At 38.1% G+C, this 16,790-nt stretch overlaps 1 protein-coding gene across 2 annotated transcripts; it reads left to right on the top strand.

Moving 5' to 3' along the window:
* Positions 1-417: 417 nt before the first annotated feature.
* On the top strand, positions 418-12,211 carry LOC143221969 (xibalbin-1). Of its 2 annotated transcripts, none has more exons than XM_076447714.1 (3): positions 418-678; positions 8,905-8,983; positions 9,735-12,211. In XM_076447714.1, the coding sequence occupies exons 1-3, from the start codon at positions 594-596 to the stop codon at positions 9,895-9,897; spliced, it is 327 nt and encodes a 108-aa protein (XP_076303829.1). In that variant the 5' UTR covers positions 418-593; the 3' UTR covers positions 9,898-12,211. The 2 variants fall into 2 exon arrangements, with proteins under 2 accessions (XP_076303829.1, XP_076303830.1); XM_076447715.1 differs by having other exon boundaries at positions 9,762-12,211.
* Positions 12,212-16,790: the final 4,579 nt, after the last annotated feature.

Below are 16,790 nucleotides of genomic sequence, written 5' to 3' on the forward strand. Positions count from 1 at the left end.
TAACAATTTCACTGTCTACTAGTGAACCAGAGAATAAACAATTATTCTCGATTATTACTCGACATAGACATAGCTCAACATTTTTGTTCCAAAGTTTTCGCATATATCGAGGCGCCACCGTGTTTATTGAACTCGATTATCATCCCTAGCGTGAACAAACAACTGTGAAGAAGAATTACCAAACGTCGGCATGACGGAGGGTGGTCAGGCCTGTCCGAAAGACTCCTCTAGGCGACCAAGAGTTGCTCTTATCATTCCCCTTCGATCGAGATGTCCAGTGAAACCATTGGGACGGTGTCCAGACACCACCAACGACCGTGGAACCTCGCCGAAGTCTTATCCGCGGTCTCACTCTTCGCAACGAGATCCTCGTGGGGGCAAGTCGCCACGCCTCCCGCGTCTATATAAGCTACCGGACCGATGTGGAAACCTCACTTGCACTCCGGCTACGGACTGGAAAGGGTACGCAACATCCACAAGGATCGTTACACAAACCAGAACCGGGAAACGAACAACAACCGGGAGTAAAACGGAGCAGTAGCAGAGCATCCCCCGAAAATTAACACCGTCGCCGAAGAACACCCGAGGGAGTCATGAAGTTCTGTTTACTATGGCTGTTCTGCTTCCTCGTGCTACTCGTCGACAGGTCCCTGGGTAGCCCCTACATCGACGACGACGGTGAGTATCGCCGCTACCCTTGCTCATTTCTAAGGATTGCGGATGGAGAACCAGTTCATACAGGATACTTACGGTCAAGGTTTCTCGGAGAGTGAGGTAATTGAGATTCCTTTGGTTTCTCTATGGGCTAGGCATTGTTGAATGGAACAGATGGTAGGGGATGAAAGTTGAATCTGTCGGAATTGCTCCTGTGGAACCTGTTCTAATAGATTGAAAAAGGATCAGTTTGTTGTTCTTCAAGAAGGGTTGGTCTTCTTGTAGTTTGGAGAGGTTTATTTGAATATCTATGCTGGTTTGCACCCTTTGCGTAATCTACGATTCTTTTTTATCTTCCCCGATGTGGTTTCAATCCTCTGGGATTCTTCGCCGGACTGTGTAGTCGTCCATGGAATATTTCAGTGGTCTTGCAAGGTGTAGGTTCTGCAACGAATTGTGTAGGGCTGTTTCTCAGGGAGTGAGGATACTGCGATTCTCTCGGTTTCTGTATGGGTTAGGTATATGTACATATACTTGAAAAGGTTGGTCGTTCTTCACCTGTTCTAATGGATTGGAGAAGGATCAGTTAGTTGTTATTCACAAAGGGTTGTTCTTGTAGTAGTTTTGAGAGGTTTACTTTGAATATTTATATGTTGGTTCGCGTTCTTTCTGCAATCTCGTTCGCAGTTTGTGTCGTGATCAATGGACTGTCTCAGTGGTCCTGCAAAATGTAGGTTCTCGAACGAATTACATAGGGTTGTTTCTGAAAGGGTGAGGGTACTACGATTCTCTTAGTTTTTCTATGGGTTAGGTGTAGCTGGGATTGAATGGGTCGTTCTTCACGGGGAACAGATGGTAGGGGATGAAACTTGTTAAAATTGCTTTAGTGGAAACAAAGGATAACAAATGACCGTTCTATGGTTAATTCTACGGAATGAAGAGTTGCTGTTGTTGTTTGAGGAGATTTATATATACTGGAGGTTTGCGTTCTTTGTGCAATCTAGGGTCATCTTTCATTTCCTTTGGTGTTCCACATCTTTCTCGTTCCATGCCTTTGCAAGAGAGTCTTCGCGGTCTGTGTGGTCGTCAATGAACTGTTTCAATGGTCCTGCAGGGTGTAGGTTCTGCAATAGAACCTACCTGAAGACTTCTTTTGCTATAACAGCACACGTATATCATGGGAGATCATAGTGTGGTTCTTGATGTTTCTGTTGTACAAGTATAAGGTGGCAGAGATCATTTACTTGTTGTTTGGCATAAATATTTTCGTCATTATTGTTGGAGGTATAATGAGGATGTGTATTTATTGTTGGTTTTAACTGTTTATTGTTGGTAATCTTAATAGGAGCGACATAATATAGCTGTACTATATTATTATATTTTATATGATTTGAGTTTCGTACAAGGTACAATCACTGTTTAATATAAAAAGTCAGTTGAAGTAAAGAATTATTTTTATCAATGTTTTAAGTATATAAATTAATTCGCAGCTGCTCTTGCGCGAATTATTTGATTATTTACACACAACCAAAATACATTCTACTCTCAGAAATAACTTCCATCATTTTCTATGCATGTATTTCATTTTGCAAGTAATTAATGAATTTCCAAAACAGAGGGGTAAACGATTTGAATTTAAAATAACATTACAAATGATTCATTGTGAGGAATACGAATTAATTTGTACATTTAATAACCAAGATTGATACAAGCTTACAGGCTAATAATTTGAATGCGAGTCTCTTGTAATTTCAAATAAAATCATAATTGATTACTTATGAGGTCCACAAATTAACTTGTACATTTAATACAGGCTAAAAATGTGTAGAATAAGGGCTATGATTTGAATGCTTCTCTAAAGTACAGTGGCAAAAATATTTCAGTCTAAAATCACAAATTGTCAAATTCTTAGGTACATAAACGAATGAACGTTGCATACTTAACAGAAGTTAAAAATGTGCAGAACACTGAAGTATGACTCGACTGCTTGGGTCGAACGCTTTGATTGAATTCCCAGCTAAATCGGGTCTACAGTTTTAATTATGGAATCCGCCGGCGGCGTCAGGCAAATCAAGACAGTCGCGCGGCGTAAAATTAGAGTCGTGAACAATGATTACTATTTTAAAGCCGCGAACAATAATGGCTATTCCAAGTAAGAGCGCGAGTTCGATATTCCTCTGCTATAGCATGCGTCGCTCAACCGCGGGCCAGGAAACACGTTTAATCGGTTTATTTCGGAGTTACACGGTTACCTAAATAGAGTTGACATGCTTTAATCGTATTAGTTCGTTAATGATTATTTGTCTCGAGGGCTACGGATACTTTTTACGTATATTATATGTATACGTATACAAGGACACACACGGTGTCCACAGCGCGATAGTAATTGAGTATGAGCCGTAGGGAGTTGTCGTGCTAAATAGATGAATGAAATTTCATTTCGGACGCGCCTGGTGGTTTAATACTTTTACGGGAGAATAATCGCGCTCGGAAGCACCGTGACGAAAGTTATGTTTGATATCATTTCGCCACCAAACATACATGAATCGACGTTGAGTGTTATAAACGCGTGGGATGAGGAATTATTATGGGAATGTTTGAATTGCGAATCGTGCGGTGCTTGTTGAAAATGCGGCTATTGTTAACGCGCGTTTTCAAACATTTGTTTTACCAATTTCTCATACAAATATTTGTGTTAAAACTTCGAAGTACTCTTAGCAAATACAAGATTATCCTGAAATATTTACGAGAAAAAATTTGTTGGCTACTTTGTATGTTTATGGAAAATAGTCTGTGAAAAAGTTTTGCGTGAAAAATTCGGAGTAAAAGATGTGCACAATATTTAGCACTGTTGAGAAAATCGACATTATTCCATGCAGTGTTCGTGAAAAACGAAGGCACGGAGCATTAAGACTACATCTTTAAAAACATTTTTTTTAATTATTAACAAGTATTGTTGCCAAACTCAAAATGATCATTCCACATCTATGTACAAATTTTCATTGTTTAAAACGGTACTTATAGAAGATGGGGGCACAATTAGCAACCATTATGATACTTGCATACTTACCATTTCTTTTGGAAATTTTTAAAAGCAGTGTCAACCTTGAGAAAATCAAGATTATTACATCGTCGTGTATTGCGTTCGAATTTCGCAACAACTGAAGTTCGAATCGATTTACGTAACTAATGAAGTCCTTCGGTTAAATTATTAGCTGTTAATTTCTTTCAACAACGTTCCCTGTTGCATTGTTATCGTCGGCAGTCAATTGATCCGAGCGAATCAGCAATTTGATCGAAATGCGTTACGCAATGGGGGTGGCGATTACGAAGAAAATGGAACTAACATCAAGCGGCAATCGTCCTTGCGGTGCGCTTTAATTGAATGTTCGTTTAATTAATTTCGACGGCTTCCTCCTGGACCGTACCAAGACGTACAACCAATTCCACGGTCGTCTATCGATGAACTTAAATTAAAGGTTACGATAGTATCACACGTAATATTCAAACGTAATAATGTAGAAACAAATACATTTACTCTCCTGCACAAAGATCATCTATTTTTATAAAAAGAATTCGCAAGAAACGCACAGCGAAAGAAACTGCAGCAAACAACGTAGAAAAGCTTCCTTGAATGGTTGCTTTAATATATTTTCTTGTTTACGAGCTGTGAGACGACTAATTTTATACAACCATTAAGGAACATTAAATATTTGGAATATGATCAAATTGATAAATATTATGAAAACATAAATAAAATGAACGTGAAAGTATAAATCACGATATAAATCACGAAGTAGTCAGGATGCCTTATTACGGCGCGACGTGGTTCCTTCTTAGCTGCCCTCTTTGAAGTTCCAATAAAAGTTTGGTGAGCGAGTGTAGAAATTCCACAACAGCGTCCTCTAAGACAGTTCTGTTTACAATAGCGTCTCTCGAGAACGTATGTACCTATGTACATGTAAGTACATTCCACTATGTGTCTGTTTATGTTACTTAAGGGTGGCAATTAGATGTATCGTTTGCTCGTAAACAGGAGGAAGTGTTGGAACAGCACAATTCGAAGCTTTACCAACTGGTTTGCTTTGGATGCTTGTTCTGTTTCGCGTAAGCAGCTTACCGCGATGAATCTAACTCCTCTAGAGAACTAATTCCCCGTTTAGTATAGTTTTAGAATTCTCATTAATATTTTCACACGCACGTGCAAGTATAATATCTTGAAGATTCTGTTCTTCTGTTCATATTTTGTTGAAGTGTCTTTCCGATTAGTTTGGATAGTAGAGGTTCTATTTTATCGTGGATTAAACAAGTGAATACGATCCGAATTGCGTCGTGTTGAGTATCGTTTTAAATGGAAAAGCGTGATGATCGTGTCAGTAAAGGTTTCATTAAAAAATTAGTATTGTTCGCCGGTAACGCTGTGTGCCGATTATTACTATCTCTGTCTATTAGTAGCAAGAGATAAAAGAAGACTGTATAGAAAATGAGCAACTTTTCAGTCCCAAAATTGTCACATATTGTGATCCACTCAATGCAGAAGTGCCATTAAAAATATTTGCTGTTCGCTATTGTTTCCAGCATTCTAGCGACATTAGATCACAGAATAGTATGTAAACGGTACACCCGACTTTTTCTAATGCCTCATTTCATACAGAATGAAATTGACCGTGATTATATCAACTCTCTCGTACGTGTGCTCGAGTTCGCGCAACAAGTTGTTAGAATCGATCCTGAAAATTGCCACGCGCAGCCAGGTCACGAATGTTCGCCGATAATTCGGTCGGGCTCGATCAGCTTTAGCCGAGAAAAATTTCCGAGACAGCGACCGAATGAAAATTTCATAATTTCCACGGCGAATATTGAAACATTGACAACATCCTCGGGGCAGGAGAGCGGGACCGGTAAAAGGCAAGAGGGAGAAGACGTCACGTCGGATTATCTTATTCCCAGAGGTCGCTGATGGGATAGCCGAGGACCAAGAAAATGGAGGAAGGGAAGATAACGAATTGTCATTGCGTGTGCAGCCGCTGCCGACCCTTGTATCATAGAATCAAACCCCTGTGAATCCAGTCGGGATTAGCGGGAAAGAATTAATGAATTCCTTGCCGGATTTCATACCCACACCCACTCACTCAGTCACGATTTATCAGACTCACCAGGTGTATCTTCCGATTGAAAAATTTTCCCATAAATAGAACATTAAAAATATTTGAAATCGCATCGGAATATGGTATTTTTAATCATGCTACATACTGGGAAACTGCTAATATAATACTCAGTGATCTCGTGGAATTTGTTTTCCGTGGATATTAATATTTTCTTGCTATTACATATTTGATTTCTTTGATTCGAACTTTCCAGTGGGCGGGATTAAAATGTTCGTGTTATTTAAGCATGGATATTCGATTCTTTAGTTAATATTTCTTTATGAAATGTTTGAAATACTGCAGAACCTGTTTGCAAAGGGTTGCTTGAATGGGAAGGAAACTCGCGCATTTAAATGGTTAAATTAAAAGTAAACTCCGAGAAATTAACTTTTCTACTATTTACGTATTGGACGTTGATATTATTTATTCGCTGGGATTAATTCATGGTAATGTTGTATGAAGACTGTTTTGCATCCAGTTCTCGTCGATGAAGGTGGAAAATGGAGTTTAAGATTTCCTTCAAGGTTTTCACGCGGTGGGTTTAATATTCGCGGCGTTAAGGAGTCTGATTACGTGACGCGCTTTTGAAAATGGACCTGCAAAGAGAGATCATCAAAGGGACGCGCGTATCCTTAGGAATAATTCACTTCTTGCTATTGCGTCGACCTGTTTTCTCTTGCCGAGGAAGTCAATATTTTACTTCGACAACTGGATGCCAGAGAAAAATTGTTAAAACACTTTCAGTTCATATTATATGTTGTTCTTTCAAATTTCATAAATGTGCCGAGGGTGAAAATTCGAATTTTTATGGAACATATCACTTATTAATCAAGGATCTCATCTGAGGAAGTCTTTTTGAAACTGTCATCCGATGATCATACAAATACGAATTTTTGTGGGTCGATTGGTGAACCAATTGTGTGAAAGATTCATCAATTGTTGATTAGAAATTGTTCATGCACGGCAAAATGTCGCGAGATGAATACAACACACATGGAGGACCTTTCCCCCTCGTCCAGCCGCAATTCCTTGCGTGCACGTTTTACGACGTCGAAAACCCCACGACCGTGAATTTTATTCGACCTTTTTACGACTTCTTTTCCATCCCACTCTCCATGAATACGAATCTACCGATTCCAGAGCGATTCATGGAACCATAAATTCAATAATCGATCGTGGTGTTTTTGTCACATTCGTTTTATGGCTCTCTCGCTGATCGATGGGAGTATTAACAATTCAGGGGTGGAGTCACATAGCCTTTGTTCACTAAAACTCTTCAATTTTTACGGCATACTCACTTGTCAGTATCTATTTTTTACAAATAACTCGATCTGCGGTTGTTCCATAAAATAAACGAAATTTTTGTATCAAGGAGACATTTGAGGCATATGTATATCTGTGGTTGCAAGAAAAAACGCCGCATGTCACAATTTCAAAAAATTTGAGTTTATGCATTCATTGAGCTTCGTAGTATAGGATTGACGTTTTTACCAGAAAAAAAGTCATGACAACAAATTCGAGAGGCTCGAAAAAATAATACAATTTAACCGATGTCCTATTTCGAAGCATTAGTGATCAAAACTTTAAACGGCTATATGTATCTCGAAAGTGAAAGTGTGTGACATGCGGCGTTCTTTCTGACAACCACAGATATAATTTGCAATCATTTGTTCATCTGTAATTTATAGCGCACATTCAATATCTGTCGTTGATTTCTTTTAAAAGTGGAATAAACTCTATTTGTGATTTTAATAATTTTCATTCGGAATTATAAACCTTTCGGCTAAATTATAATTTTCCAGCAGCCAATTAGAATGGTTAGTTATTTATATTAGATCCAATAAGAGGATTGATATCGATCTCAAAAACATAAGTTCAGAAATATGTATACGAAATAAAAAAATGGTAACATAAGGATTTGAGTGGATCTAGCTTCATCCAAGGATTGATAAAAGTTTGAAACCAACCAGGAGCATTCTGCAGCCAACAAAAGGAGTCTCAACAGCATCGCCTTTTTGGTGACGAAAGAGTCTTGGTAACATGACGCCACCTCTGACCTTCGTGGAAACAGATATCTCTGATTAATCCAAGTCGTATATAATTCGCTTTGCATTCTCGCAGAGCGTGCTGCAGTAGTTCCAACGCCTTAGGCGTTATTCGCGGAATGATTGAGTCGTCTACCAAGAACACAGGGCAAAATGTCACACTGGCAGGATCGTCGAGTGACAATTAAGTACATCCGATCAAAGGATTCATTTAATTTTCGTCTTGCTTCCTTGCGAACCAGTTCCGTGTTCTTTGGAAACCTGGAGAAGGTCTATTACTCTCTCTCGGTGATTAATCGATCGTTAAACGATACGTTTCGTCTAGTGGAAAATTGATTCTTTTCCAAGATACTTCCTGGATACCCCGCGAATGTTTCAAAGGCTTCCGGTTGCCTTTTTCTTTCCAGTGATACGAATCCATGGCCCATTGGGAGATGGGAAAGACGTCGAGACGACTCTGTATCAACTGATTCAATCGATGGGCTTAGTCTCGTTCGATTTCTAGCTGTAATGTGCTGGTGATGTTGAGATGGTATTCAATACTTCGACTGGCGAATATTAACACCAAAAATTATACTACTTAAGAATAGTACTACTCGTCAAAATTACGGGTCCCAAATTTTTTAATTCACGGTTATTCAGATTGTAAAAATGCATTTTTGGAGAATAATTCAATGAAATTATTTCTTTGAACATATACGGAGATAAAAATAGTTAAAAATCTGAATAAATACAGTCTGAAAAGTTAAAATTTATCATAGCTATTGTTACTTAAGCCTCTTTTGTATCCTACAAATCCAACAATAAGAAAAACTGAGTGTATGAGAATATATCACAATAATAATCAATTTTTAAGCCTGATCAAAGAATAGTGTTAATATTTTCTTAAGAAATGGTTGTATGTACAAAAAAATTCTCGGTTCATATTAATCCATTTTCGTTTGACACTTCAATCCGACTGATTATGTATTGCTCATTCTTACATATATTAAACAAATGATGTAGGAAATTCGTCAAATTAGTATAATGCTAACATTGTATTTTTTTGTTTGTTGTAGAGGAAGATGCTCTGCAAGACGCAGACTCCGATTATACAGACAACGCACTAGAAAATTTGTTGCGGGGAGCTCAACAAAAGTGAGCATTTATTACTCTGCGTTGCCAATTGTTCATTCCCTTCTCATCTTTCTATACAAAACTCATCCATACATTCCCTTGAACTCTTTTACCGAATTCGTTCTCCCACGTGGAAATGCATGCTGTAATAATTCAATCAAACTTTTGTGTCGTAAAATTTTAGAATCTTAGAATTCGTGAAGAAGAAGCCACGAATTAATTTGTAGATTATCTTCTTGAATGGATTAATTGATGTACCCTAACACTTGATTCCTAAGATATGCGATGTGACGTCTGTTTTTTGATGTTCATTACCGGACAATTCATGTTTCAAGCTAGACTACGGGATAAACATTGTTTGATATGTTCCTGATGTTGTCTTAATATTAAACAAAATTTTACTTCAATGTGTACTCAAGTAGTCCTCGGATTTTATGCATTTACAGCAAAAAATTATGTAAAAACATATTTTAACAATAATATTTCACATCAATGTGTACAAAGGCATAGATAGACAGTGGATTTTATGCATTTTTTTTTATCACAAAAATTAGTAGATGTAACTTAAAACAGTAAAAAAATTAGAATTTACACATAAGAAAGAAAATAAACCTCTATTCATTCAAAATATTGTAAACAACGTCACGCCGCAGACTCCACCCTCGCAGATGCGACAGGGGTTGCAAGGACACCTGGAATCCCGTCCCATCCCCGTTATCGATGTCTCGATGTCACGACAAGGCATTGTTCTGATACCCCTAATCTCGAGTAGACGTACCTCGTTGATTTACCTGTTTAGGCGGGCCTGTATAAAACGCGGTGGCAACTGCGACCATCGGCCGAAAGATTGTTGCCACAGCTCCAGCTGCAGATGCAACCTGTGGGGCTCAAATTGCCGGTGCCAGCGAGTGGGTGTCTTCCAGAAATGGGGCTAAAACTTCTCTACCTTCAAAGCGACCCTTCAATCCGATGCACAACTCGCAACGACTTCATTTAATTACGACTACCTCGACGTTAATCTGGTCCCTCGTGATCGTTTCATTCTGTCGTCGATCCCGTTAACCTCTTGTGCCCTTTTAACCTTTATCTTCCCGGGCGAACCAAACGAATTAACAATCGAACTTTCATTCGTCGATACGAACTTCACTTTAGTTTTATAAGGTTCTAGTCAGATTTATGCACAAGGGGTTATCACGTTCGCTGCCGGCCAATCAAACATACTTTATTTTATAATTTAATACGAATCAGTTGCTGAAGTAAATTAGAAATGATCTTGGTCGATCGGAAACTGCTTTAACACCAAACCTACCCAAGATAGAACATCACTGGCATTTGTCGTCTTATGAGCAAATTGAATTTGTTTACAATCTATACGGTTTTTGTTAGAATACAATTACTTGTTTGAATAACGAAGTTTGTTCAGTAATTCTCCATAGAAGCACTTTTATAATTTTCAATAATTGTAGAACGGAGAACCGGACATTTTTGACTGAGGTAGGTTTGGTGTTAATACCAATCTCGCAAGATCACAGCGGCCTCTTTACTTCCTTCATTTGCAAAGGTTAAAATGATTCAGATTGGAAAGGGTAGTGAACGTATTAAGTCTTCGTTCTTTATAAGTTAAGCACCTGCGTTTAGCAGACTATTTAAACAAACATTTGCAATTAATACAACTGAATTCTAGTCTTAGAATATACAAAGAACTTCACCATCGCCGGTGGAATACTAGACAGACAAGCACTGAAACACGAACTGAAAACTTGTAAAATGTGCAACTGGGGTATGCAAGCCTCTCAAGCAAAGAAAAATTGTTTAAATAGTCTGAGGCAATGCGACCGATTCAATATTGTTCAGATTTCGTTTGTTTTATCGAAGGAATTAGTTAGTGCATCGAGCGTGAGCTCCGCGAAGGGATGAATTTTTCATGGGAATCATTCCGGAGTCAGCCTCGACGATGTTTCTTACCCTCCGTTGTCCATTCTCGTTTTTGTTTCTGTGCGTTGCACGTCTCGTATCTACCTCCCTCGTGTACAATACTCGGGCAACAAATTTCACCGGGTTCTCCGTTTTTATCCTCCCCGCTCGACATTATACAGCGCAAACTGCAGCTTTTATTATTGTAATTCCCCCAGCGGTTTCGCCCGTCCTGATCCTGAACAAACAGCTCTTCGGACAATAACGTTCTCTATATTTTCGCGTGACAATTCCTTTCTTCCGGTTTCCTCTGACCGAGCTTTGCTTTTTAACGCGCACTTGAAGGCCTCTCGCGATCTACCGCAAACACGGAAACCCCATCGAAGTGGAGCACGAAAGAATGGAACAAAGTCTGCGTTTCCGGTTTTATTTTGTTTCGCGGAGAGAATAAATAAACAAATGAGAGATGGAGAGAGAAAGAGAGAGAGAGAGAGAGTTAGAATAGTTAAGAAACTGTCTATCGAGAGATAGACTCTGTGAGATTGATTATAAAATGGCGGAGAGTTGCTACACTTGACAGAAGATTTTGCAGTAGATTTTCACTTCCGTGGGAAATGCTTTGATTCAGTAACTGTATTATTTTGCTGGGTTCGGGATGATCTAGAATGTATGTGAGAGTATTTCAATATACTCGAGCAATATGCAGAAGTATGCGGATATATTGGATTCGTTCCGATTTAACTTAAGTTCCTATTTTTTAGTTCCTGTCGAGATATTTCGCGCGATTTCTTTGGTTAAGGGGTGAATTAATTTCACTACGGATGAAACTTGTACAAATTTACCATAGAAGAAGAGAAGCGCGACAAATTCTGACGATACTTTTTCTGTCCCGATTTCCTCTGGCCTGAAGCGCCATCTTCGTTCGAGCGGCTACGATGATTACAGGACGTGATCTCGAATGAACAATCTCGAAATTCATGTCGGCACACTGTTCTCTGATTAGTGTTTCTTCTAGCCACTTTTTCCCAATCAGACAACGGTGTTCCGCTCCCCCTGTACACACGTCCGTCGCCGTCGGGGATGATTGCGCAGTTATGTTCGTAGAATAATTGAAATTTGTCGAATACATTGACTTTCTCGAAGATCAGAAGAAAGAATTTTATTCCCCCGGAGGAGCTTGTTCCTCTCGAAAAACGTGTATATGTACGTACCCACGTCTATGCATACTAATTATTAAAATTTGAAAACACAATAATGGATGTTATCGTATCGTATCGGAAGGTGGATGTACATGTACCGATATATTATGGAAATATAATATATATTATATATGTACTCGCAAATGATTCTATCGCCTGATGTTCCTATCCGATCTTTTCTAACAACATTTTCTTTTTGGTTTTGTCAAGACGCTGTAATATATGTATTTAGATTAATCACTAGATTGTGGATCTTTCTGCATCAAGCTGTACAAAACAGGAATCAAATCAAATTTGTTTCTCCTTTTGACCCTTAAGTGGATCTTTGAAATATACTTTCAAAATTTAATGATTCAATTCAATTAGATTTGAATATAATATTTCTATTTAATATTCAGCTCTATCGAAATGGTAATTAGAAACGTGGTGATAAAATAAAATTTCATCTAATTATGAAATTGGATTCAATTAGATTTAATATAATATTTATATTTAATATTCAGCTCTATCGAAATGGTAATTAGAAACGTGGTGGTAAAATAAAATTTCATCTAATTATTAGCTCTATACTCCAATAGTCCACTTAATGGTTAATAGTTTTAATCAATTGAGTGCAACATAACAATATCCTCAAATTCTTTCGATGTCCTCATTGTTCTTTTACTTATCTATTTTTTGCTATAAAAGCATAAAATCCACAATCTGTTAATTACTATTTACTATAGACACTATTCTACACTGTGCAAATGTATATTTATACAATACAGCATCGCTCAAGTAGTAACGCAAAATGTTATGAATTATTTAGATTATTGATCAAAAACCATTCCTACAATCCCTGTTCTGCGAAGGAGTCTCTTAGAGAAATTTTTTATTTTGGAGAGACTAACGTGCAGCATGGTAGCAGAGGACAGTTGCTGAGACTTGCTGTGGAGGATGCTTACAGTCATTGTAACATTCACAAGTGACTTGTTAAAAAGGAAGAATAAAAATTATTCAGTGGATCAGTGAAACATTATTGTATCGAGACAGGCTCGATACCTTTCATCCTATATCCTGTATACACCCTTGTATAATTTTAACTGTATCATTACAGTCATCAATTCTTATTATATGTATCATTGATGATGTTTGACCACTGATGATCATTCACTACTTTATTTATCCATTTTTTTAACCGTATTTTTAAGAGCACTTTTTGTAGACTTGTTAATCTTTGTATTTTGAATTATCTATGTATCTTCTAAACTTCTATCTTGAACTTTCTATCTTCTAAAATTGAATGACGATGTTGATACTGTGGGTCGAGATAGATTCTAATCATTGGCATATTACTTGTAAGAAACATGATTTGTTTATTTTGAACCCGGACATTTGTCCGGGGCGCCATTTTGGCTGTAAGTGTAAAAAAAATATTGATGTGTTAAATACCCAATTAATAGAAAATTTGCTTTTATTAAAATTTAAATAAAATGATTTGATTTTTATTGCAAATAAAAAATATGTACCTACCTTTATTTAAAAAATATATATGTATTTGTCTTTTTGTCCGGGGCGACGTAACCGCTAGAGAGGGCGCTACCACCCAGTGTATGATCCTAAATAAGGCAATTCGTAGAACACGAGTGAGCGGCGTAAAGGACACGACGTCGATCTGTCTGGCAGGATCGAGGAGTCACGAGGCCGAAAAACTCGGATAGGACACGAAAGAAGACGTTGTCACGGATCAGCCGGCGACCTCCTGGTACGACACGAGAGACCGGGTACCGTGTTTGTGTCGAGTGGGTCGAGTAACTGGATCGTGACGTGCCGGTATATCACGATGCTCTTGGTTGGTTCACCGGGCAAGGATCTCGGTGGGACCAAAGGATCGCAAAGAGACGACCCTCTCGAAACTGAGGGAGACCACGACGAAGAGAGACTCCGCACCCGATCGAATACCCCGGACGACGTATCTCGGATCGGGCAGATCCCCGATCTCGGTCGACCATGGCAGGGGAAGGTTAAACGAGTTAACCTCCAGGGACCACGTCGACCTACGGGTCGTAAAGAATCTCGCCTCGCAGCAATGAAACGTGCGGCCACGAACGGTCACCCGGATTATTCGGGATCTCTCGAGCGTCCACGAGAACTGCCAAGGATCCATGCTCCTGTGAGATGTTCTTGAAGAAAAAAGGATTCTCAAGGTGTCCTTGATTTTAGACAGATTTTCCTGCTTTGAATTTATTTCGGCTACTTCGAATTGCTTGCTTCTGGAGCTGGGTGTGAGTTCAGGCGTTTGTTGGGGTGGTGAAGATTGTTGGGGACGATAGATCGAAAGGAATTGTGTTTGGAGAGTCTGTAGTCTGTAGGTTGTCGTGGACACATGGGCTTGTTTTTCTTAGATTTATTAAGAGCGATGATGTCCACAGTGTCCGTATGGAATGGTATTTTCGTGATACCGATAACACTTAAGTTAACGGGGTTTATTGGTTCTGAGGGTAGCTTATAATTCATTCCTGTTAATGTTCACGGAAGTACAACATTTCTGAAACATCCAGTATAAAATATAAGTTCTACGGAAATAAATTATTCTAATTTCTTCGTCTAATAGAACTCTGTTTGCAAGAGTTTATAGCTCTGAATAGCGAACTAACTATGCGCCTTCGTGCTACTAAAAAGAATGTATAGGAATTTCAATGATTTGTGAACTCGTTTTTCGCTCTTCATGGGATAATAATCATCGATAAATTCGTTTAATTGGTCGGCTACTATGCAGAATAATAGTGCCCGGTTTCTGCTTTACATCCACCGAGCGGAATGTCTCTTTGTATCGTTTTATTCTGAAAACCTAGCATGGCGATAACATTGCTGGAATGTTGGAAACGCATGTATATTTACGTCACAGCATCCGGCGATAATAGTTAATCGTCCGTGTAAGTTTAACTGGGTGAGATTCAATCGATCGGCCAGGAATTTTCATTGAAACCTGCGTGCATAGTGCATTCCTTTCCAGGCGGGCTGCCCACGATCGAACTTGGCCTTCTTAACAATTTTCGTCTGCTTGTTAAGCGTACCGCAACTTTCTCGCATATTTGTCCGATGTATTACATCGTGGAACATTTCGGTACCTGACGTAGAAGGTAATTTTTTACTTTGATGTGTCCGAAAAAATACTTGATCGAATTGTTGATAAATAAAAAATAATTTCTTCTCTTAATAGAGACACACTTTTTAGTGCCTTGATCGTCTCGCATTTTAACCATTTTCATCAGAAATGCATACAATTTTCAATGTACATATAGTCATGAACAACATAAATTCTTCTCTCAATAATTTTAATAAATTCCTCTGTCTTCTTATTTTTATTAAAAATGCATAAAGTCCGCAGGCTAGTTATTCACGAGCAATATAAATTCTTCTTTTAACAATTTTGAGACATTCTTCTGATGCTTCATGTTGTACTTCAACTTCCCATTTTTTTCATAAATGCATAAAATCTTCGATCTTGCTAGATTCATGAATACCATAAATTCTTCCATGTCTTTCATCTACAGTTTTATCATGAATGCATAAAATCCTGCATGGTATAAAACATTAATGAACTTGTTCTACTACATGTTATAAACATGACATACAGATTAACATGAAGAAGTTCTTTTTATATAATCCAGTTATGCAAGTGTCTCTGCGTCGAAACAAATTCATCTAGAGAAGATGGTTTGCTGAAACGATCGTCGCATAGTGGAGTATTTGCTTCGAAAAGTTGGCCAAAATAGGATTTTTCAAATCTTGTGTACGATGAAAAATTTTGGTTGTCTTTGGAATATATGAATTATGAACAACAGTATACCAATTTTATTTTTTTTATTTATGTACTCATGTAGCGCTGGTATGCATTGGAAGTAAAAACTTTTGTAGTACTCTTTTTTCTGTTCGCCCGTTTCTGAAATATCGCTTGGCTATTAGAATCATTTATGTGTGACGAAGATGTTGTGTTAATTTTTTCTTTACAGATACCTTTGGACAGGTATACGTTATAGTTTTTAGCAATTTTCACTTCCTTATTCTTAGTCTTACTGTGATATTCCGCATTTGTAGAATTTTCAAAAAAGACATTTTTAGGTTTCCTAGTGAGTCCTGATGTTCTTTTTTACGCCATTTGAAACTGTAAAGGTTTTCGTTGACAATGCAAGAAGAATTGGCTACGAAAATATGCTAATACGGCTTTTACATTACTTTTTGTACGCGGTCACACTGAAAATGCCCAATACTTACCACGATTTTTCAAGCACAACCGATAATCAGGGAAAAACATGTTTCGGACAAAACTTAATCGATATTCAGTCATCTATAAATCCCAATACAAAAAATTATAAAACAATCTTTTTTTTTAATAAAAAATTATGACCAACTTAATTTTTTAAATGCCACTATGTATTTTTTATTACATATTGTTGTAGCTGACGTCAAGACGAATCTAATGACTCACTACACTACGCATGATGGTCTTAAAATGATGCTAAAATAGTTTTGGCCAACTTTTCAGGGCAAATCGAAACGAAAGCATCTGAAGAAGATGATATGCTGCGACGATCGACACTGAAAATTGGCGGGTTCTTTTGACGGGACATGTCACACTTTCTCCCGGGGCACGTTCCAACGTTCCATTGGGCTTGGGTCAATTGGTTTTCCAGGTCGTGCGGCCTCTCTCAATTACGCCGCCTAGCGTAATC

This window comes from Lasioglossum baleicum, chromosome 3 (assembly GCF_051020765.1).
Source record: "Lasioglossum baleicum chromosome 3, iyLasBale1, whole genome shotgun sequence".
Classification (NCBI taxonomy): domain Eukaryota; kingdom Metazoa; phylum Arthropoda; class Insecta; order Hymenoptera; family Halictidae; genus Lasioglossum; species Lasioglossum baleicum.

Excerpts from the sequence above, each read along its gene's own strand:
- LOC143221969 (XM_076447714.1), top strand. The coding sequence starts at position 594 with ATGAAGTTCTGTTTACTATGGCTGTTCTGCTTCCTCGTGCTACTCGTC. Across the intron at positions 679-8,904 it reads CCCCTACATCGACGACGACG|AGGAAGATGCTCTGCAAGAC; the intron begins GTGAGTATCGCC and ends TGTTTGTTGTAG. Across the intron at positions 8,984-9,734 it reads TTGCGGGGAGCTCAACAAAA|ACGTACCTCGTTGATTTACC; the intron begins GTGAGCATTTAT and ends AATCTCGAGTAG.